This window comes from Oncorhynchus kisutch, linkage group LG16 (assembly GCF_002021735.2).
Source record: "Oncorhynchus kisutch isolate 150728-3 linkage group LG16, Okis_V2, whole genome shotgun sequence".
Lineage (NCBI taxonomy): Eukaryota > Metazoa > Chordata > Actinopteri > Salmoniformes > Salmonidae > Oncorhynchus > Oncorhynchus kisutch.
In genome coordinates this window covers 26,197,276-26,221,659 of record NC_034189.2, presented here as the reverse complement: position 1 = coordinate 26,221,659, position 24,384 = coordinate 26,197,276, and the positions used below count along the sequence as shown (strand labels likewise).

The window sequence follows — 24,384 nt, the reverse complement described above, 5'->3', positions numbered from 1 at the left end:
CAAAGTTCAAGGGGGCCGAATACTTTCGCAAGGCACTGTAGGTATTTCATCATTAAGTCCTTTAGGAAATAATGTCTTTATTTGAATAGTTATTTGAATAGTTATTTGAAATGCATATTGTTATATTTGTTAACACTTATTTGTTTTCCCTCGACTCCAACCCCTTTCGGAGGGTGGAATGGATGTGGGCGGGGCTAGGTCTACATAGGGGTGCTAATTTAAAAAGCTCTGACGAAGGCCGTGAGGCCGATACGTAAAGCTTATTAAAGATCAGTGATGCTATCGAGCAGTGTGCAGGTCCCTTCTTTTTTCTCATCTTATTCAACGGTTACCATGCACCTGCAAAAAAGATGGCTCAGATGTGCGAGTGCCTTTTTGAAAAGAAAACTCTAATTTTTATTTGTTGCAATCACACACATTTCTCAAAGTATTTACATTGCCCAATGTATTTTATGCGTTATGTTGACGTCAACTCCAGGGTCTGTGTTAAACAGAAAGCCTATCTGACTCCTCCAAGTGTTCATAGCAGGCAAATCTCCGATTTCACAGGTCTACTTAGTGATTGCTCAGTGTCGGAAATCAATCATTAGCTGTAAAGACTTCCACTGACGTAGGCTTTTTGGAAAGGCATCGATCACATCCTCATTTAGGTCCATGAAGGCCAATTGAAGCTGCAGAACCAGTGGGGAAAGAGCTGCACATTTATAATGGCTAGCTTTATTGGCTATACACCTGGGTTGAATACCTTCACTCTCACTTATATAATACATTCTGAAGAAAATGTAGTGATATACGGTGCATTCGGAAAGTATTCAGACCCCTTGACTTTTTCCACATTTGTTACGTTACAGCCTTATTCTAAAATGAATTGAATTGTCTTTTCCCCTCATCAATCCACACACAATACCCCACAATGACTGTAGCAAAACAGGTTTTTAGACATTTTTGCAATATTTTTAAATATCACATTTACATTAGTATTCAGACCCTTTACTCAGTACTTTGTTGAAGAACCATTGGCAGAGATTGCAGCCTCGAGTCTTCTTGGGTATGACGCTACAAGCTTGGCACAGTTGTATTTGGGGATTTTACCACACACTTTTCTATGCAGGTCCACTCAAGCTCTGTCTGGTTGGATGGGGAGGGTCGCTGCACCGCTATTTTCTGATCTCTCCAGAGATGTTTGATTGGGTTCAAGTCCAGGTTCTGGCTGTGCCACTCAGGGATATTCAGAGACCGAGACACTCCTGCGTTGTCTTGGCTGTGTGCTTAGGGTCGTTGTCCTGTTGGAAGGTGAACCTTCACTCCAATCTGAGGTCCTGAGCAGGTTTCAATCAAAGATCTCTCTGTAATTTGCTCCATCTTTCCCTCGATCCTGACTACTCTCCCAGTCCCTGCCACTGAAAAACATCCCCACAGCATGATGCTGCCACCACCATGCTTCACCATAGGGATGGTGCCAGGTATCCTCCAGACGTGACGCTTGGCATTCAGGCCAAATAGTTCAGTCTTGGTTTCATCAGACCAGAGAATCTATTTCTCATGGTCTGAGCAATCCCCCGATTGCTCAGTTTGGCCAGGCGGCCAGCTCGAGAAAAAGTCTTGGTGGTTCCAAACTTCTTGCATTTAAGAATTATAGAGGCCATTGTGTTCTTGGGGACCTTGAATGGTGCAGAAATGTTTCCTGAGTGTTTCCTATGAAATAGGCCCATTGACCTGGCTCTCTGTTCTCTCCCAGGGTTTCTGAGGAGCAGGGAGCGCACCCACCAGAAGTTCTACTCCCAGCTGACCAAGACTCAGATCTTCATCCGCTTCATTGAGGAGTGCACGTTCGTCAGCGACAAGGATACGGGCCTGGCCTTCTTCGACGACTGCATTGAGAAGGTGAGCATTGACAAGAACCAGGCATCAGGGATCCGTGTTGGAGCCAATTCCATTCGGACTCCCATCAAGCCAGGAAGTTAATTGAATTGAAAATGTACCCCCAAACCCTGCTAGACAAGAATATGTCTTCCCTCCATCATCCTAGTGCCTCAGACCAGACGTACATTTTCAAACCTAATTTCTGTGGCATTTTTCGGCTTCCACCGTTCCCCATGAAAGACCTTTTTGTTACGTGTTTTATGGTCGGAACATTCCTCCAATGGAGTCTGACGGAGGAAGGCTCATTTCCTCTGATTGAATCTCTTCCTTTCACTTTTTCCCCCTGCAGCTATTTCCCTCCGATAAAGGCAACGACAAAGGCACTAAGGTAATCCCTCACACCGTAATTATGTTTTAACACATCCCATTTTCCAACTGGGGTCTGTCAACTTTTTATGCATCGATTAGAAGAATGGTTTTTGATCTGGTTGTGGTGATTTTATTTGTCTGTGTGTGTACGACCATGTGCGTGGACTCTTGACAACATGTCTCCCTCTCCACAGGTGGAGGGTGAGGCCTCAGAGGACACCAAGCTTATGGAACTAGACGAATCACAGAAGAGCGAGCACACTGTCTTCGTCATGCCCCCAGAACCCCCCGCCACCGAGGAAGGGTCCGACCCCCCTGCCCACTACAGGTGAGCTTATACCCCCTCTAATTCCTGCTGCACCACTAACACATTGGCATTACTATAACACCAGTGAGCCCGGTAGTGTTTTATAGTGTGAGCGTAGTATGTGTAAATCTGTGGTGAAAGGTTGACCCAAGACCTGGCCAGGAGGATCGGAAGCGGGTCTGCATTGGCTTCACTCTCATACCTGTGGCATCTTTTTCTCTGCTCTCTCTGTGTGTGTCTCTCTCTCTCTCTGTCCCTCTGTCTGTCTCTCGGTCTCTCTCTCTCTCCCCTTCTCCCTCTCTTTTAGTTATAAGAGTTTTCCACGGTTGTGTATGGACCTGTTTGACCGCCCCAGGGAGGTGATACCAGCGCTGAGGAGTAGTACACCTGGGGCCAGCCTGTCCAGCAGCCCTGCACTACTGGCCAAGAGGACCAAGCAGGTAATCAAATCAAATTTATTTATATAGCCCTTCGTACATCAGCTGATATCTCAAAGTGCTGTACAGAAACCCAGCCTAAAACCCCAAACAGCAAGCAATGCAGGTGGAGAAGCACGGTGGCTAGGAAAAACTCCCTAGAAAGGCCAGGTACACGATCACACAGTCAGACAGATAAGCAGGTGCAACTGTTTGCTTTATTGCAGCTTTGTAGGGAAGGGGGGAAAACAACAAAAGAAACTGACTAACAAATTCCGGTACTTTCCTGATCGTTCTGGTTCTACCCACTGTAAGCTTGTTGTACTGACCACCTAACCACTTCCCCAGTCAGGGAATAACCTAACCTAACCACTTCCCCAGTCAGGGAACAACCTAACCTAACCTAACCTGCAATGGATGCCGTCTGCTGCGGAGTCATTTTCTCAGGCTGTGATGGTTCCAATAACAATAAATGACTCACCACAGTCACCAGCAGAAACTTATTTACAGTAGGTCAGAGGGGTTCAAAGCCAGTCTGCACGCGTCAGCCTCCAACACTAGCTTTTATTTGGACAGGGATGGAAGAGCAGGAAGAGGTGAGGCGTGTGTGTGTTAGAGGCATGGCCGACTAATTAGGGCCGATTTTCAAGTTTTATAACAATTAGGTAATTGTCGTTTTTGGATGCCGATTATGGCCGATTACATTGCAATCCACGAGGAGACTGCATGGCAGGCTTGACCACCTGTTAAGCGAGTGCAGCAAGGAGCCACGGTAAGTTGCTAGCATTAAACTTAACTTATAAAAAACAATCAATCTTAACATAATCACTAGTTAGCTACACACGGTTGATGATATTACTAGTTTAATTAGCTTTTCCTGCGTTGCAAATAATCAATGCGGTGCCTGTTAATTTATCATTGAATCACAGCCTACTTCGCTGTGATGATTTAACAAGCGCATTTGCGAAAAAAGCACAGTCGTTGCACCAATGTACCTAACCATAAACATCAATGCCTTTCATTAAATCAATACACAAGTATATATTTTTTAAACCTGTATATTTATTTAAAAGGAATTCATGTCAGCAGGCAATATTAACTAGGAAAATTGTGTCACTTCTCTTGCGTTCTGTGGAAGCAGAGTCAGGGTATATGCAGCAGTTTGGGTCGCCTGGCTCGTTGCGAACTGTGTGAAGACCATTTCTTCCTAACAAAGACCGTAATTAATTTGCCAGAATTTAACATAATTATGAAGGTTGTGCAATGTAACAGCAATATTTAGACTTATGGATGCCACCCATTCGATGTAATACGGAACGGTTCTGTATTTCACTGAAAGAATAAACGTTTTGTTTTTTCAAAATGATAGTTTCCGGATTTGACACTAGTAATGACCTAAGGCTCGTAATTTCTGTGTTTATTATAATGAAGTCTGATTTGTTATTTGATAGAGCAGTCTGACTGAGCGGTGGTAGGCAGCAGCAGGCTCGTAAGCATTAATTCAAACAGCACTTTACTGCGTTTGCCAGCAGCTCTTCGCAATGCTTGAAGCACAGCGCTGTTTATGACTTCAAGCCTATCAACTCCTGAGATCAATATTATAGTGCCTGTAAGAACATCCGATAGTCAAAGGTATATGAAATACAAGTAGTATAGAGAGAAATAATCCTACAATTTCTATAATAACTACAACCTAAAAAAAAATATGTAATTGTCTGATTAATCGGTATCGGCTTTACCTCCTTCAATAATCGGTATCAGTGTAGAAAAATCATTGTCCGTCGACCTGTAGTGTGTGTGTCTGCACGGAGGGAAAGGGGCCACTTGTGACCTGTTTTCTAGAATAATAGACCTCCCAGGAAACAATACTTGTTGTCTTTTCTCCCTCTTTCGTGGGAGGCCAATATGTTGTTCCAGTCCAACAGAACTGTATGTGTATTTTTGTCTGGCATATTAACATATTCACGCATATTCTCACCACAGGCACAAACACATACTGTAGTTGTGGGTGTCGGGACAGGATGTCAAGCCAGTGTGTAGGTGTTATGTCTAAGCTGCTCTTGTCTACACTCTCGCCTCAGAAGGCCACGAGCAGTATTTGTTGGCCATTGTTCTACGGAGGGATGGGAGGTTCGCCATTAGGAACGTGCACAGTCACACTCACTCCAACTATCTCCTCCCAACTCTAACCATCAGGAAATGGTGAAGGAGAATAATCGGAAATACATCATCTAAAATCAATCATAATCAGTCAATTGCGTGCACGTCCCCCACCCCCATAAAAGGGACAAATAAAAGTCATTGAACTGAACTCTGTGTCCCGCCACAGGAGATCAAGCTGGCTTACAAGATGGCCAAGCGCTTCTACTCCAACCCTCCGCTGTGGGCCAAGTGTCTGTTCAGCCACTGCTACAGCCTGTGGTTCATCTGCCTGCCCGTGGGGGTGAGGCTGGCTCAGTCCAAGAGCTGGGCCATGCAACAGGCCTACAACGTCCTGCTCAAGATGAGGACATCTGAGGTGGAGGTGCTGGATGAGGTAAGGGAAGCTTGGGGTTTACTGTGTGTGTGGAGGGAGTAGGTATAGGGTCGTGAGTGCTTATGGTTGGTTGTCTGTTGACGTATGCGGACATAAGTGTGTGTGTGTGCGTGCATTTGTCTGAGAATGTTTGTGAACGAGTCTTTGTGTGTGTGTGTGCTCCCATATAATCGCTTCCACTACAGTGATGACAACTTCAGTGGAAGTCTACTGTAGCCATTAGGTTTTTATCTTGTTGTGTCCTCTCACACATAGCCACCCTCTTGTCCCTCCGTAGGTGTGTTACCGTGTAGTGATGCAGCTGTGTGGCGTGTACGGTCAGCCTGTCATGGCCGTCCGTGTCCTGGTGGAGATGAAGAAGGCAGGGGTGCACCCTAACGCTATCACCTACGGATACTACAACAAGGTAGGGTACTTACACCAGCCCATACACATGCATACGCTCCCATTTCACTCCCTTCGCCTTGGCCCTTAACCTTTAATGTTCGGTCTGGATATTAGGATGTGTAGTTGTGGATCTTCACCCATATTGCTTAGGCCTTACATAACTGCAACCAGTTAGGGTTAGGGCACTTAAAGGGACAGTGCAAGATTTTGGCTTGCTTAGCTGTACCTGTAGGCTTCCAGTCATTGTGCTAGTTAGCAATGTCTGGCCAAACTACCTTCAACTTCAAACTGCACGCAGGGACAAAAATGTCTACAATCTCGCGCTATCCCTTTTAACTAGCCTAAACAAATACCTCAATCCAAAGTATGTCCGTGTTCATCTCCTCTCCACTCATTTCTCCAGGCTGTTCTGGAAGGCCCCTGGCCCAGTCGGAACCGCAGTGGGCTCTTCATGTGGGCCAAGGTGCGCAACGTGGCGCGCGCTCTCTCTCAATTCAAACAGGCAGTCCACCGGACGCCCGCCATGGAAGGACCCACCGTCATCACGACAGGTGAGGTGTCCGAACACAGAGACCGAGCATGGGAGAGAGTCAATCACTTAGGTTGGAATGCAGTCACCACAGTTGTTGCACCAAATGCATATCACTTTCTACACTTTTCAGATATTTTAGCTATGTAATGTACCTGTGCTTGTATGTAGGACAATACTCTATATTTACAATATACTGTAGAAGCCCCCTTGCTATGTTTGTTTGTATTGGACTTAAATGGTTAAATGCAGTAGCTCCCTTTTTTAGCTTGCTCAGGAAGTGATTTAGGCCCGTCAGCGGGCGGCTTGGCGAGCAGCGACGGCGACCGGCTGAGCCACGGGAGTGCAGACAGCTCCAGCGAGGCAAACGGAGAGGATCACACCCTGTTCGCACGCAGCCTCATCATAGCAGACACCGCAGACAACCACTGCAGCGGAGGTAAACTGTAGCCTGGAGACACTGGACCAAGTCCCTACATGTACAGCTTCCCCTAGCCCCGAACTATTAGCCCCTAGCTACTCGCCTGTTAGCCCCTAACCTCTCGTCTATAGCCCCTGGCTACTAGTCCCTAGCCTCTAGCCCTTAGCTCCTAGCCTCTAGCTCCAACACCCTAACTTCTTGCCCCTACAGCGCCGAGCCTCTAGTCCCTACCCTTCAGAAGTGCACAGATCTGAAAAGACTAGGTAGATTAAGACAGTATGTTTGTGTCCCGCAGGAGTTCAGTCTGATCAAGGCTACGGCTCTAAAGATGAGTTGCACCAGGACCTAGTGGATTTGGCTCAATCAGCAGCCCTTGTAATCGCTGTGGATCAGTGCAGCAAGTCCGCAGCACAGCACAACGGTAACCAGCTCAGCCCCCCCCCACCGTCTCAGGCATAACATAAGATAGTTTTGGCGAGAGTTCATCTGCAAGATGAGAAGGCAGTGTGTCAGACTTTCATATTCATTTCTTTTGTTGATGAGCATAAATAAAATGACAAATAATTCAATGCCGACGGTGCACAAAGATGGCGGCCCCCATGTACTTACCACAGATGCCTAGCTTGCAGTATTGTACATTGCTCTACGTTACTCTTACTTGTTTTTGTATTGGCAGTAGCAAAGTATACATGTAGATTGGACAGATTTTATTGGTACGTTGAACCATGTCGTGCGGCGTAGTTTAAAACCCCTATGGGTACTGCTAAAAACAATGACGTCATATCTGAATTCCTCTTTCCTTTATGCACCTTCGCCATTGGTGTGCAATCTTGTCTCGTCAGGTGGGGACATAGCTGGCTCGGTGGACAGTGCAGTGGCTGTAGCAGAGCCCCCCAGCCCTGTGAAAGCACTCCCACATGTCCCTAGCATCGTCAAACTGTCCACAGGGGCGAGTTTTGATACCGCCATGAAGAGAGGAGACGCTGGTGAGTGACGGGAGCAGACTCAAACCTAAATCTTAACCTTATCTCATATCTGAGGTTTACACATTTGATATTTGTATGCCTATGTGTTCATCTCTACCCACAGCCCCTGGGAAGCTGTTCTCTCTGCGCAGCCAGAGCGAGGACATCTCCCTGCCGGTTGAGGGTAGGTCTGCAGCTCCGGGTGGCTCCGGGGTGGCGGGGCCTGCGGTCCAGGTCCAGCGCCAGAAGGCCTTCTCGGAGCGCAGCTGCAGCTTCAGTGCCGAGAGCCGTGCCGGCATGCTGATGGAGAAACATGGTGTGGACCACATCGTCAGCCGCATGGGCGCCGATGCACGGATCTTGGCGGCGGCTCTCTCTGGGGGCGGCACCACCCCCCCGCCTTCAAAGCCGCTTCCCAGTGCGGCCAAAGCCCTCTTTAAGGACCTGGAGTTGGAGTCTGAGGAGGGGCGGTGTCCGACGCTGGGGAAACTATCAGAGGAGGAAGGGCCAGCAACGGACCCAACCCCACTGGAGGAGGGGTTAGGGAAAGAGGAGAAGAGGATGAAAGGTGACCGGAAGGAGGCAGGAGGGGAGGATGAGATGGGTCTAAAGTTGGAGGAGGAAGATGAGGAAAGAGATTCAGGGGGGAGGGGCTCTATTTCTCTGCCAACCTTGGAGATTAAGGAGGTGCAGGTAGGGGCAGACCCCCTCTCCCTCCTTGTCTCGGAGCACGAGGAGTTAGCCTCCGTAACCAGTCAGGAGCTGCCGCAATCCCTGCCTGCCATGGTGTCCCGAAACCTGGCAGACGAGATTGAGATGTACATGAGCCTCCGGAGCCCGCTTGGCCCCAAATCCTGTAGCATGGAGCTCCACCAGGAGGGACAGGGAGGGGACCCTTCCCCGGATGCTGCCCCAGTGAAGCAACCTCAAGAACGGAGGTCCAGCCTCCCCGTGCCCCCTGTCAAACACCCAGGGGGGTCAAGCGGGGACACGACGCCTAAACGCAGCCCCGCAGCAGTCACGCGCTCCAAGACCTTCGCCGTGAAGGCCTCCAGAAGCCCTGCCTCTTCCAGGGGTGTTGTGGCCAGCCCAAGGTCATCGCCGCTGACTGCGCTGGTGAGGTCGTCGCAGAGTGGTTCGCTGGGGTCGGTCATCAACTCCATCTCGGGCATGAAGATGGACACCCTGCTCTCGGGTCCCAAGATAGACGTGTTGAAATCAGGCATGAAGCAGGCAGGGAACCTGGCCAGCAAGGTGTGGGGGGCTGTGGCCTCAGCCTACTCTTACTCTGACGACGAGGTGAGCGGGGATGGACTGCAGAACATGCATACATAGCTAGATTAACTAAAATATCAAGTAAAATGGTAATTCATTGCACAAAAATAACCTGCAACAGTCGGATGACATACAGTGAGGTCTGAAATGATTGACACCCTTGACAAAGATTAACAGAAATTACTGTATAAAATAAGGAATTCAAATACTGAGCTATATTGTATGCAACAAAAAAAAAGGTAAGTTATGTTATTTTATACTAATACAATTGTTTGGTGCAAGAGATTTTGTTTAAAGAAGTAATACTTTTTTTCTCAAAGTTGGGGGTAAAAATTGACACCTCTGTTTTAAATACCTTTTAATACCACACTTTACAAGGATAACGGGCACTGAGCCTTTCAAAATAAATGTTTTATGAGATTGGAGAACACATGTGGAGGGATCTTAGACCATTCTTCCATACAGAACCTTTCCAAATCCTTGATATCCTTCATCTGCTCCAGGGGAGAACGACTGCCCCCCCCCCTCTCATTAAAGCCATGGAAGTTCAAGGCCGACCGTGGTACTGCAGGCAGAAAACAGGATCCCCCATTATAGTAAATGGAAAAATTGCAATCTCCATGTAAATACAAAAAATAGTACCAATAATTGCTTCTAATTCACCAGATGTATGTCGTACACAAGTTATAAGGATCATTTAGTTGCTTTTGGCAGCCTACAGTACCCCTGGTCGTTCTTCAACTTGAGTAACTCAGTGAGAGGGGCAGCACTGAACTATCCTGCAAAATCACTTCCTGGAGTAGCTCAAACTGTCCATGTTGTGTCTACATGAGACGCCATCTTAACCGACTTCATTTGGCTTCAATGCGCTATCGAGTCTTCACATGGTAATTAATAGTGTCACGTGATTGATGGGTTTGTCCATTCATATATGCAGGAATTGGTCTGCAGTTATAGAAGCAAAATAGCCCCATAACCACTGTTTAATTTGAGCCGGATCCTGACGGAACAGGTTAATGATTTGCGCAATATTGTAGCCTATAGACCAACGTGTGGCCATTGCTGTGGTGAGAGAGAAGCGCACCTGTATCTCTCACAGAACTAGAATGAGATTCACTTTCTATGATCGCTTTCCCTCTCTCTGCTTTGATAGACATGAGCCTGCCACTACCATCTCTCCAGAGTCATACTTCATAATTTATTTCCTTATAGAATCATAGCCATGGGAAGGATGCTGGTGGTGCCACAGCACCCCTGATAAGTTGAAATACATTTGCCAAAGTTCTAGAATTACTGCCAACTGTTCAGAAATAAATGAACTCATTCAGAAGACTACACCAGGAGTAGTCACGAGGATCAATAGACTTTAATTATTGCCTAACTGTGGAGTGTAGCCAATCATAAGGCATTGCCTACAGTCGGAAATGCGCGGCAAATCTGTCAGTGAACAGCATGCAGCCAAAACATGCCTTTCGCAATACTTCAAATACAATCGTGGGAAAACACAGGTTGGAAAGTAAATGGCTCCTGCTGAAAAGAGAAGACTAATCTGCCTGTAGGCAACTAAATATGTTATCAACTTCCAAATAGACATATTGAGCGAACAACATTGTTAGGCTTTTGACACGGGGCCATCGACCACCGCCGGTGAGTGAGCTGCACATCATCGGGTGAGTCAGTGAAACTGGAAAGCTTTTTCAGGACTATAATTTCATCCTCATGTTGTACAATGTGTCTCCACACACCTAGGCCTAGGCTAGTGATAGATTCAAGACAAGGTCGTCTTTATTGATCTCAGATTCTCGTCAGCTTCAAAGTAGACTATCATTTGTGAGGTATAAAAAAAAAAAAGAAGTAAGTCTTCAGTCGTCTGAAATGATGTAGAATTGCATGCGGTGTGTTTATAGAAGGCAAACATTTTCCCAGACCCTAGGCTACAAAATGTTATCTCCATGTGTTCAACTTCTTCAATCGCCTCTACTCTACTGCTCTATGCCTGTACCCGAAAGAGAGGATAATGCATGCAATGCTTTATTATAAAGGTGATTTTTATATATTTTGTTTTGAGTTCCGATACCTTCCACTGGTCCTAGGACCCTTGTTAAGGTCAACGGCATCATGAACTTTACCAAGTACTAGGACATTTTTGCCATAAACCTTGGCTGCTACTCCCAGCAAGACAATAACCACAAGCACACATCAAAATATACAACATTGGCCACAAAATCAACATTTTGCAATGGTCATCTGTCTCCAGACTTGAAACCCATTTGAATACGTGTGGTTTGAATTGAAGAAGGCAATCCATACACGCAGACGCAGATGAATTCTGTATGGAGGAAACTCCCTCCCAATGTGTTCTCCCATCTCATAAACTTTTTTTTCTTTTTCTTAAAGGTTTGGTGCCTTTGAAAACGGGTGTCACTAATTTTGACCCCCTACTTTTTTTGAGAAAAAAACATTGACTTGTTAAACAAAAATAATTACATTTCTCCACTTTGTTTTTAGCATAAAATATACCTAAGTATTTGAATGATTTATTTTCTAAAATTTTATTTTGACAATCTGTATCAAGTGTCTCAATAATTTTGGATCTCACTGTAGATACCACACTGTAAAACACCAGTATATACAGGACAATGATGTAACACTTTGACTTTGCAAGCAGAGCATCTCATTTCACAGGTTCATCTTGCAAAGCATATTGCAGAATGCATTCAGTTTTGTACAAGTGAGTAATATGACCATTCACAATCGTTGAGAAGTTTACATTTGGCCTTATTTCCCCCTCTTCCCAGGATGAACTGGGCCCCGGCTATAGGGAAAGGGTCAGTTTCCCTGCCGGGCTGGATGAGTCCATGCTGTTGGGGGGTGGAGGAAGTGACAGTCCCACCCACAGAGGGCCCACCCAAGGCCTGGTGTCCAACGGCCTGACCCAGAGCAGCACCAGCCTGGGCAGCAGCAGTGGGAGCAGTGACACAGGGAGAGGAGCCCACTCCACACGTAAGCATACACACACTTGACACACACACAGCTTATATAAATAAAAAAGTATGCAGGCACACACACACACACACACTGTTTACGCATGCACAAGAAGACAAAACAATGTTACCCGTACACCCAAAACACACACTCACAAGATGTGTATGGTTGAAAGTGTGTTGTGATTGTATACTCTCTCTCTGTGTGTGTGTGTGTGTGTATATATATATATATATATATAGACGTGACTCCAGGAAGGCCAGGCAGAGGTCCAGACTCTGAGAGGTCAGACCAAGGCTCCCACCACACCAGCTCCTCTAGTATCTACCAGAACTGTGCCCTTGAGGTGAGACTATCATACTTTATATTTACAGTTGAAGTCGGAAGTGTACGTACACCTTGGCCAAATACATTTAAACTCAGTTTTTCACAATTCCTGACATTTAATCCTAGTAAAAATTCACTGTCTTAGGTCAGTTAGGATCACCACTTTATTTTAAGGATGTGAAATGTCAGAATAATAGTAGAGAGTGATTTATTTGAGCTTTTATTTCTTTCATCACATTCCCAGTGGGTCAGAAGTTTACATACACTCATAGTATTTGGTAGCATTGCCTTTAAATTGTTTAACTTGGGTCAAACATTTCGGGTAGCCTTCCACAAGCTTCCCACAGTAAGTTGGGTGAAATTTGGCCCATTCCTCCTGACTGAGCTGGTGTAACTGGGTCAGGTTTGTAGGCCTCCTTGCTTGCACACGCCTTTTCAGTTCTGCCCTCACATTTTATATAGGATTGGGGTCAGGGCTTTGTGATGGCCACTCCAATACCTTGACTTTGTTGTCCTTAAGCCATTTTGCCTCAACTTTGGAAGTATGCTTGGGGTCATTGTTCATTTCGAAGACCATTTGCGACCAAGCTTTAACTTCCTGACTGATGTCTTGAGATGTTGCTTCAATACATCCACATAATTTCCCTTTCTCATGATGCCATCTATTTTGTGAAGTGCACCAGTCCCTCCTGCAGCAAAGCACCCCCACAACATGATGCTGCCACCCCTGTGCTTCACGGTTGGGATGGTGTTCTTCGGCTTGCAAGCCTCCCCCTTTTCCTCCAAACATAACGATTGTCATTATGGCCAAACAGTTCTATTTTTGTTTCATCAGACCAGAGGACATTTCTCCAAAAAGTACAATCTTTGTCCTCATGTGCAGTTGCAAACCGTAGTCTGGCTTTTTTATGGTTTTTGAGTGGTTTCCTTGCTGAGCGGCCTTTCAGGTTATGTCGATATCGGACTGATTGATTTGCGCTGTTCGCACCAAAGTACGTTCATCTCCTTCGTGAGCGGTATGACAGCTGGGTGATCCCATGGTGTTTATACTTAGATGTCATAACCGACTTGCCAAAACAATAGTTTAACAAGACATTTGTGGAGTGGTTGAAAAACTAGTTTTAGTGACTCCAACCTAAGTGGATGTTAACTTCCGACTTCAACTGTAAGTGGCTACCGTACTCAATACATACAGAAAGTATTCAGACCCCTTTTTCTACCTTTTCTTACGTTACAGCCTTATTCTAAAATTGATTAAATCGTTTTTTCCCCCTCATCAATCTACCCACAATACCCCATAATGACAAAGCAAAAACGGATTTTTAGAAATGTTTGCAAATATATACAAAAACAAAATAACTGAAATATCATATTTAAGTATTCAGATCCTTTATTCAGTACTTTGTTGAAGCACCTTTGGCAGCGATTACAGCCTCGAGTCTTCTTGGGTATTTGGGGAGTTTCTCCCATTCTTCTCTGCAGATCCTCTCAAGCTCTGTCAGGTTGGATGGGGAGCGTCAATGCACAGCTATTTTCAGGCCTCTCCAGAGATGTTCAAGTCCGGGCTCTGGCTGCGCCACTCAAGGACATTCAGAGACTTGTCCCGAAGCGACTCCTGCTTTGTTGGCTGTGTGCTTAGTGTCGTTGTCTTGTTGGAAGGTGAACCTTCGCCCCAGTCTGTGGTCCGGAGCACTCTGGAGCAGGTTTTCACCAAGGATCTCTCTTGAGGGCCTCCCGGGTGGCGCAGTGGTTAAGGGCGCTGTACTGCTGCGCCACCAGAGACTCTGGGTTTGCGCCCAGGCTCTGTCGTAACCGGCTGCGACCTGGAGGTCTGTGAGGTGACGCACAATTGGCCTAGCGTCGTCCGGGTTAGGGAGGGTTTGGCCGGTAAGGAAATCCTTGTCTCATCGCGCACCAGCGACTCCTGTGGCGGGCCGGGCGCAGTGCGCGCTAACCGAAGTTGCCAGGTGCATGGTGTTTCCTCTGACACATTGGTGTGGCTGGCTTCCGGGTTGGATGGCGCTGTGTTAAGAAGCAGTGCGGCTTGGTTGTGTATCGGAGGACGCATGACTTTCAACCTTCGTCTCTCCCGAGCCGGTACGGGAGTTGTAGCGATGAGACAAGATAGTAGCTACTAAACAATTAGATACTACAAAAAAGGGGTAAAAAATTGTTCAATGTTGGTTTCATCAGACCAGAGAACCTTGTTTCTCATGGCCTGAGAGTCCTTTAGGTGACTTTTGGCAAACTCCAAGCGGACTGTCATGTGCCTTTTACTGAGGAGTGGCTTCCGTCTGGCCACTCTACCACAAAGGTCTGATTGGTGGAGCGCTCCCATCTCCATAGAGGAACTCTGGAGCTCTGTCAGAGTAACCATCGGGTTCTAGGTCACTTCCCTGACCAAGGCCCTTCTCTGATTGCTCAGTTTTGCCGGGCGGCCAGCTCTAAGAAGAGTGTTGGTGGTTCCAAACTTCTTCCATTTAAACATGATGGAAGCCACTTTGTTCTTGGGGACCTTCAATGCTGCAGAAATGTTTTGGTACCCTTCCCCAGATCTGTGCCTCGACACAATCCTGTCTCAGAGCTCTACGGACAATTCTTTCAACCTCATGGCTTGGTTTTTACTCTGACATGCACTGTCAACTGTGGACCTTATATAGACAGGTGTGTGCCTTTCCAAATCATGTCTATCAATTGAATTTACCACAGGTGGCCTCCAATCAAGTTGTAGAAACATCTCAAGGATGATCAATGGAAACAGGATGCACCTGAGCTCAATTTAAGTCTCATAGCAAAGGGTCTGAATACTTTATTTTAAATACATTTGACAAAATTTCTAAAAACCTGTTTTCACTTTGTCATTATGGGGTATTGTGTGTCGATTAATGAGGAAAAATAATATTATTTAATCCAATTTAGAATAAGGCTGTAATGTAACAAAATGTGGAAAAAATCCAGGGGTCTGAATACTTTTCGAATGCACTGTACAGTATGCTGTAGTAATCTGGCAGTTCATACGTACAGGGTGCTATAGGCTCATAATGGACTGTGACCTCTTTCTATCCGTAACCGATAAGTTTGTTACTTAGTCAGGTAGCTTCAAGTAGCCTATGCCAGGTGCATCTGTAATGTGTGTGTGTGTGTGTGTTTCTAGGTGCTGATGTCCAGCTGCTCCCAGTGTCGATCCTGTGAGTGTCTGGTATACGATGAGGAGATCATGGCGGGCTGGACGGCAGACGATTCCAACCTCAACACTACCTGTCCCTTCTGCCGCACCGCCTTCCTGCCCCTGCTCCACGTCGAGTTCCACGACCTGCGCACCACCACAGCGTGGGTGTTTGTCTGTCTGGGCCATGAAGTATACGCTTGTATAATAGTGTATTCAATAAAACAGGATGTGAGATTTTCCATGCTAATGTTTAAATTATACTTCATGAAGAACTCACTAAATGAAGCAGAATTTTGTTGTGAGACACGGTACAATTCAAATGAATCCGATTACATGTACAAAACCAGACAATTAAGTACATTTACGGAAACGGGCTACATAGGAAGATGCGGTGGCGGGCTTTGACATGGGCATGAAATACATTTTAACCTGCTACAATTGGACATACTTCATTATCTTCGTCTAAGTCATTCAAATGTTCTATGTGGCTGGATGTGTGTACACTTCCCCTGTTTCATTGTGTGTGATCTCACCTACAGTTTCTACCTGAACCCCAGCGCATCAGGAGACAGTATCCACAGCACCAGCCAGCAGGCCACAGCTACAGGCTCCACCGAGAACAAGGTAGGGGCTGCAATGGACACCCCGACCCCTGGCCTCATCAGCTTCCCAGAATCTGAGGACCCAGGAGAGGCCCCGGCCAGCCAGACTGCCACACACAAGAGGTCGGTTCACAAGAAGTGCCTGTCTCAAAAAAACACATTTAATATTCTGTCTCCATCATTATTACCTTTTATCCTTTATCTGATTTGGTGCCTTCTATTCAGTAAATTAAAGGGTTAACATGTACCCTAATGATGCTAATGTGTAGCTAAGTGAACTTGTTCATCTGTCAATTGAACTGTAAGAACTGAAAAATGACAAGCTGAAAACTCGACTTGGCTCACTCTTGCTTTACATTTTTCTGTTGTTAAAGATCCTCTGTCTTTGCCCTCTCCTGTCTGTCTGTCAGTTTGATACCGGAGCCGGCTCAATCGGATCCCCTGGGCCTGCTGGAGCACCAGGCAGGGAAAAGGGGGGCGTCTCTGACACGCAGTAACAGTGTGGGCGGGCCTCTACAGAGCCTGGTTGCCCAGAGAGAACCAGGACACAGCGTGTCCACCACCAGCCTGCCCTGCAGCCTGACAGAGATGGTGAGTGTCCTTAGAATGTCCCTGCAATCCTTCCCACTCAGCGCACCAGGGCTTGAGTCAATTAAATTTCAGGTCAGTAAATTCAGGGTATGAAATTTAAATCAATTCAACGCTTATGAATTGAAAATGAATTATTGTTTTCTGTATGTGGACTTTCATTGAAATAGAATTTACTCTGAAACTGCAGCACATGTACAGGCCATGCTTTTCTATGCTATTGAGAAAGCAAAGAGGTTGTTTACACAGTGCTGTCAAACCACATTTGTCAAAATCCAGAAATAAAATTACTTGGGATACGAAATAAGTGGTCACTGTCCAATGGAATAGGTGATTCACTGTGTTTGTGGGTGGGAGGCAACAAAGGTTATATTTATGTGGATGGTCAGGAGTTATGCAACTGACTAAAGTGCTGTGTGTGTGTGTGTCTGTGGTTCTCAGGATGGCCTGGGACAAAAACGGCCCAACCCAATGCCCGTGTCTGTGCCCTACCTCAGCCCCCTGGTCCTCCGCAAAGAACTAGAGACCCTACTGGAGAATGAGGGAGACCAAGTAACACACATTTAACAGATCTAAGAATATTTTCAGAAAGAAGCAATATTACAGGACAGCAAAATGGGGCCCATAGATTCTCACATGTAGTATGATTTACAGTATGTGGCATTGATGTTGAAGGGCCCCTGTGTTTTTAAAAATGTCATAAATGTTGCTAGCTGTTGTATGTGTCCCTTGATGTTCTGGTCATTTGTCGCCCTCGCTGTTGCTGCTTCCATTTTGATTTATCTGTTAATCTTTACAGATTTGAACATTAAGCTGTAGTATCGCTTATAAAGCACAGTTTAATTGGTTTTCTCCATCAGGTCATCTACACCCACAAATTCCTGAGCCAGCACCCCATCATATTCTGGAACCTGGTGTTTTATTTCCAACGCCTGGACCTGCCCAGCTACCTGCCTGGCCTCATCCTCACCTCGGAACACTGTAACAATGGAGTACAGGTACATAACCATGCAGAACTCACACACGCTACTCATCTACACAAATATTCACACACAGCTTACAAACAGTGCTCTCTACTCGTGATCAACTCAGAGCGACCAGCCACCATGAACCCGATCAGCCACCGTGAACCCGTCACTGTTTTTAAAAAGCATTTTTTATTTAACCTTTTATAGACACGTCAGTTAAAAACAAATTCTTATTTACATTGACCATCAACAGTGGTTTATAACTGGCTTGTTCAGGGGCAGAATGACAGATTTTTACCTTGTCAGCTCGGGGATTCGATTCAGTAACTGGTCCAACGCGCTAACCACTAGGCTACCTGCCGCCCCTGTTAAAGGTCATGAACTATCAAAATCATGTTTTTCATTAATGATGTTATTTGAAGGGAACCAGATCAAAGTATGAAAAATGACTGTTGCTTCTATGTTGATAACGTTTGATCATGTTTGATCATAAAGTTACTGGTCTCCTCCCCCATGTCAAACACTTGGACTCATTATTAAGGGGACAAGGTGACATCACCGTAACTCTCTTTTTAATACACCAATGGTATCATGCTATTCTCTTACCTAATTAAAATCAGTACTGCCTTGTAACCAATATCGGAGAAGACATGGTGGTTTATAGCTAGCTAGACAGCTACTCTACTGGTACCAGCAAAAATAATGTAAAGTTTACACTATTCATCTATGGCAAAGACACTTATATGTTCCCCTTTCATCTGTGTCTGGTGTTAGCTAGTTACTGACTAGCTAGGTTTTTATCCGTGTCTGGTGTTAGCTAGTTACTGACTAGCTAGGTTTTTATCCGTGTCTGGTGTTAGCTAGTTACTGACTTGCTAGGTTTTCATTTGATTCTGGTGTTAGCTAGTTACTGACTAGCTAGGTTTTCATCTGTGTCTGGTGTTAGCTAGTTTTCATTTGTGTCTGGTGTTAGCTAGTTACTGACTAGCTAGGTTTTCATTTGATTCTGGTGTTAGCTAGTTACTGACTAGCTAGGTTTTCATCTGTGTCTGGTGTTAGCTAGTTTTCATTTGTGTCTGGTGTTAGCTAGTTACTGACTAGCTAGGTTTTCAGCCAGCATGGAACAAAAGGGGGGGTCATTCAAAACTCAGACACAGTTGTCATGTCAACACATCTGTCAGTGCTGCTGTGAACCGCATCACAGCCATGAGAGAGAAAGTACTTTTCAGAATGACTGTTCAGGACCTTTAAAGCAGTGCAACAGTAGATAACTGTGTGTCTTCCATTCACTATGTCCACAGCTCCACCAGACATCCCTGTCTCAAGACAGTAAACAGGTGTATGTTCAGCTGCTGTGGGACAACATCAATCTGCACCAGGAACCTGGGGATCCCCTCTACCAGAGCTGGAGGACCCTGAGTGACTACACCCTCTCTCACACATACATAGCTCTCATACATCTAATCACGCAATCATCCTCAGAGCACTGAGCTGTCTGTCTGTGTCTTAACTTTTTAACATGCATGTCCTGCTCATATTTGATAATGGAACACAGTTTGAGTTGACAGCTAATGAATAGAGCCATATACGTAAAAAACAATTATTCTAATGTATTGAATAGTGACTGAGTACTGAAGAATCTTTGTTTCCCAGTGGAGAAGAAGGGCACCCTGGCCCCCACGGACTACCAGGAGACACGGACCCTCCTCAACAGCATCGTCCGCAGCATCCAGACCAACGATGTCTATGGCCCCATCAACCTGCTTCTCCGGGAGGTCAAGAGGAACCCAGAGGTCAAACGCCAAAGGTCAGTCCTCTAAAGCTTATATGTGGGGGTGACACATTTATGAGCGATTTTGTGAGTTAATGTCAACGTTTGGTGTGAACTTCTCTAATGTAAACTTTAGATTTTGATCTATTTATTGGTCTCTTATCAGGGGTATCTATCGGGAGATCCTCTTCCTGGCGCTGGTGGCATTAGGACGGGAGAACATTGACGTCGGTGAGTGAACTGCATGACACAAGTATTTTTTTTAAACCAAGACATGGATTTGGGTAATTCCAATCATTCAGTGTCTTGTTCCTGAGTTTAATGAGCTAAATTGTTTTTTTCCCCCCTTGTCTCCCCAACAGAGGCGTTTGACCGTGAATACCGCCTGGCCTTCGATGAGCTGAGCCCAGAGCAGCTCAAGGCCCTGCATAAGATCGACCGGCCACCCAACACCAACGTCCAGTGGTGCCTCAAGTGCTTCGGCGCTCCAGTCATCTGATTTGGCCACTGCTGCCATCTGCTGGACGGTCTGAGGACCTCACTCACACTGGAGAGAAGCAGACAAGAGAAAGGGGGAAGGAACTTGATGGGTGAGGGTGTAAGGGAGAATTTTTGCACCTTCATATCACCCAAAGATGGTACTTTTCTATCCCGAAAGTCCCTTTTGTTGTTCTTTCCCCGCGGGCCACTTTTGGACAATTGCATTGTTATTTATGTAAATACTCTGGAAGGTCAGGAAAAGAGAGCCTTGTTTATCAATCAAATGTATTTATAAAGCCCTTCTTACATCAGCTGATGTCACAAAGTGCTGTACAGAAACCCAGCCTAAAACTCCAAACAGCAAGCAATGCAGGTGTAGAAGCACTATACATTAACTGAACCGTTGGTAAACGAATAGGTTAACAAAATAACCTTATATGAACAATTAAGCTTGTATGATAGCAAGCTAGCTACAGTAGCATGGCAGGAAGGGGGGACACCTACTATATAAAATGGTGTGGTGAGAATGTCACTTGTACAGTATTAGTCCCTTTTATGATTGAGTATGCGTGTCTCTCACTGCCCAGTCCTGAGTGGCCTTGCTCCATCTCTGTCCTATAGCCCCAGGATCTGACCCCAACACCCCTGGCCCTAGAACCACTTTGTAGTATTCTAGTAGGTCATTTACCCATGGACAGAATACTGATCGTCACTGTCATTGATGTGCACTTTTAGAAACGGTAGCTTTACCAGTCCGTTGGTTGTCTTTTTTGTACATATTTTTCTACATGGGGGATGCCTTGATGCTGATAATGATTTCTACAGATTCAGTCTTCACTATTGTTGTTGTGTCATTGTGGGTGTTTGTCTTTGAATGCAATTCGTTATTGAGAAGTAGATTTCTCTTGTTTTGTGTGTAAATAAGCGTTGGAGATCCGTTCGAGAACATTCCAGAACCCTGCAAACGTGTCTTAAAAGAAAAGCCTGAACTAAATGTTTTATTCTTACAACATCGACATCCCAATGGGAGAGAAAAGGAATCCGTCGCAGCATACTCAACCTAGAATGTTTCAGGTTTAGCCACTAGCCATTTTGGGGCTAAAAATCTAATGTAACCATGAATAGGAAGGGAACTGAGATGCCAAACTACTGAAGTGCAGCTCTTTCCTTCCATGCCTTGAGCAAAAGACGAGAGCCGTTCTGTCACAGGGAAAGAAACCACGGTAGGTTACTGCGGTGCCTCAGTAGTAGTGACAAGTCCAACATACAGTTTAACTCTTATGGTAATATATGCTTTCATGTGATTAAAAATTTGCTTGTGTACATGCTTGGGTTACTCCATAATATATCGACAGTATATCTGACTGACATAGAAATATCCCTCCCTTTGAAAGCTTAACCATCATGAAGCATTGTAGTTAAGGAAGATACGCTAGCTTTTAAAGGTTTACATATTAGTGAGGTCTGCCTTAATTCATTTTATCCCATCTCTTGTTTTCCTTTTATTGTGAATGGAATATCAACTTTGAGCAGCAGAAGAGACTTTACACAGCACATAAAGGGCTCATTCAAACTGTATAATTATGCACAGGGCCTGTAGGACTGAGTACTGACCTAGGATCAGGTCTACATCTGTCCATGTGATCTTTATTATTATTTGAAAGGCAAAACTTATCCAAGCTCAGCACTCCTACTCTAAGAATACGGACCCAGATGACATAAAGGATCATAACGGCTCTACACACCACGTTGTAGGTGGTCCTTTCTAGATACAAATGGGAGAGTCACACAGAAGTGTGAATACTCTATGTAAAGTTGTCAGATTGCACTGCTTAGATTCGTACGTGATTTAACCCCAATAGGGATCATCTGTTCCAACATCTAACTTTAATACCGCGGAACCTAAAACCTCCAGGAAACCTAAATCCAACTGTTTATTATTAGAACATGTGTCAAGCCAATCACAGTGGTGTTATACATTTGATAATTAACCTCTTATATCGAAGCGATTCCATCATATGGCATTTCCTGTTGGCTAAAAGCTGTGCTTGTCAGAGGGTGTATACAAAATGGTTCAATCTACCGTCCTGTGGAATGCATGTGAATGTCTATACACTATTGTACTGCAATAAATGAGTTGTGACCTGATTCAAAACAAAAACCTGCTACTAGTGATGCATTTTTATACAGTAGTCAATGCATGGGTTTGGGGACAATTACTCGCCTACTCTTCAACATTGCATTAAAGAGGGTGTTGTGATGGCAAAAAGTACAAACACAATTCTGGAAAAGTTCCTGAAGAATGAATGATTTAAAATAGTTCAATTCATTTTGGCTTCACACAAATGAATGCACGTGGAGGATTATCATCATAGCAATCGCTCAATAAAATATAAAGTACAAGATCATAAACTGTATCGGAATATTTGTAACATATTACTCAGTTCCCTCTGGTCTGCAAATAATAAACACATCTTACAAGTTCTTCTACTCCGCCTGGCACAGGATGCTATTCTATTTTGCAAAGGGACACTGACGTGCAATTAGCCCAAACCCTAAAGGCTGGATAGACTGGCTCAGAGAACATTGTGCGGAATGTATGAAGATGGGTCAATGTGCTACAGGAGACACTGTAAAAGGACAGAGTGCCAGCTGACCAGTCCAGATACAGTCCCAGTTTGTTGGAGGGGACAGGTATGGCAGTGCTTGTCATATTGTGCCAGGCCATGTATTGGTCATCAGCACAAAGCAGACTCCAGGACTTGTCATTGTGTCCGAGGAGGAGGTCGTAGTGCCTTCCTCTCCTGCTGACCTCTTTGTATGCTATTCCTATATAAGTTGAATACTTGTTCCCCTCCACCTCCCCGTAACAGCGTCCAGTCAGTCCCTCAGTGCAGGGCGCTCAAGACATGGTTGCATTTCTCCCCGGGTGACTCTTCTCTCCTCAGACAGCAAGAGCTCTCTGTGTGCCGTGTTTTGGTCCAGTGTCAGCTCACGGGCATCTAATAGGAATGACAGACGAGAAATTAAGAAATACAAATATTTCTATTCATATCCATTTAAATTATATATACTGATCAAAAATATAAACATGCAACAATTAACATTTTTACTGTTACAGTTCATATAAGGAAATCAGTCAATTGAAATAAATTCATTAGGCCCTAATTTGTGTATTTCACATGTGGGCCTGAGAGGGCAGAGGTCCACGCCAGGCCCAATGAATTAGAATGAGTTTTATTACAGACGGAAATACTTCAGTTTCATCGGCTGTCCGGGTGGCTGGTCTCGGGTGATACCACAGGTGAAGAAGCCAGATGTGGACTGCTGTGTTTACACGTTGGATGTACTGCTAAATTCTCTAAAATGACGTTGGAAGCGGCTTATGGTAGAGAAATTAGTATTAAATTCTCTGGCAAAAGCTCTGGTGGACATTCCTGCAGTCAGCATGCCAATTGCACGCTACCTAAAAACTTGAGATGTCTGTGGCATTGTTTGTGTGGCCTTTATTGTCCCCAGCACAAGGTGTACCTGTGTAATGATCATGTTGTTTAATCAGCTTCTTGATGTGGGTGTATTATCTTGGCAAGGAGAAATGCTCACTAATTGGGAGGTAAACAAATGTGTGCACCAAATCTGAGAGAAATCAACTTTTTGTGCGTATGGAACATTTCTGGGATTTCATTTATTTCAGCTCATGAAACATGGGACCAACACTTTACATGTTGCGTTTATATTTGTTTTCATAATTTAGGCTTATTAATCAGAACATTCTTGACTTACAGTTCTTCAGGCCAGCTTTTAACCAGCATTCTACATCATGTTCAACACTAAAGAAGAAGCAGAAGATTAGATTGTGTATATCACTCAAACCCTATCTACATTCCCTTCATAGCCATAGCGTGCCTGTGTGCAGAAAGGCCACACAATTGTCACACTGACAGCATAGATTCGTTATAATGGTTTCTACATTTGTAGTTACCAGATGGTCTGTTTCCTACCTGAGTTTCCCAAGATTATAGAGTGGGTCCTCTAGTAAAGTAGAGAGCAGTTTCACTCCTGGGTTGTTGTAGCTCAATTCCAGTTCTTTCAGGCATGAGGGGTTTGACTTCAGAGCAGAGGCCAGAGAAGCACAGCCTTCCATCGTGACTCCACAGAATGACAACCTGCAGTGCAAAGACTTCCGTATTGCGGAACATCCTCGTTAGCTCGATTGAAATGTGAAGGCAATGATCCCACGTTCGCGGAGACCGCATTGACAGTAAACGATGCATATGTCGGCTCAATCGGAAATTACCTTCACATTTTAACGAGGATCTTCCTCTCTACTTCTGTTATACAAACTGAATCCAGACCTTATTCTAGACATGGACTCACTTATATGGCAAGTGAATTATCTCAAGAATCACATATACTCTTTGACCCC

General features: G+C 45.0%; 1 protein-coding gene across 3 annotated transcripts in view; it reads left to right on the top strand.

Annotated features, from left to right (window-relative positions):
* Positions 1–22,123, top strand: part of LOC109906544 (DENN domain-containing protein 4C) — a 74,107-nt gene extending 51,984 nt beyond the window's left edge. The window contains exons 13-34 of one of the 3 annotated variants that reach the window (XM_020504288.2): positions 1,739–1,884; positions 2,213–2,251; positions 2,427–2,560; positions 2,847–2,979; positions 5,285–5,491; positions 5,769–5,897; positions 6,282–6,429; positions 6,676–6,846; positions 7,124–7,249; positions 7,671–7,814; positions 7,918–9,092; positions 11,867–12,071; positions 12,308–12,399; positions 15,535–15,710; positions 16,089–16,274; positions 16,562–16,742; positions 17,181–17,291; positions 17,600–17,737; positions 19,009–19,126; positions 19,361–19,514; positions 19,645–19,709; positions 19,841–22,123. In XM_020504288.2, coding sequence (XP_020359877.1) covers positions 1,739–1,884; positions 2,213–2,251; positions 2,427–2,560; positions 2,847–2,979; positions 5,285–5,491; positions 5,769–5,897; positions 6,282–6,429; positions 6,676–6,846; positions 7,124–7,249; positions 7,671–7,814; positions 7,918–9,092; positions 11,867–12,071; positions 12,308–12,399; positions 15,535–15,710; positions 16,089–16,274; positions 16,562–16,742; positions 17,181–17,291; positions 17,600–17,737; positions 19,009–19,126; positions 19,361–19,514; positions 19,645–19,709; positions 19,841–19,977 — 4,115 coding nt within the window. In that variant the 3' untranslated portion in view covers positions 19,978–22,123. Of the gene's footprint in view, positions 1–1,738; positions 1,885–2,212; positions 2,252–2,426; positions 2,561–2,846; positions 2,980–5,284; positions 5,492–5,768; positions 5,898–6,281; positions 6,430–6,675; positions 6,847–7,123; positions 7,250–7,670; positions 7,815–7,917; positions 9,093–11,866; positions 12,072–12,295; positions 12,400–15,534; positions 15,711–16,088; positions 16,275–16,561; positions 16,743–17,180; positions 17,292–17,599; positions 17,738–19,008; positions 19,127–19,360; positions 19,515–19,644; positions 19,710–19,840 lie in introns of all 3 variants that reach the window. The other 2 variants (XM_020504287.2, XM_020504289.2) reach the window with 2 other exon arrangements.
* The last annotated feature ends 2,261 nt before the right edge of the window (positions 22,124–24,384 follow it).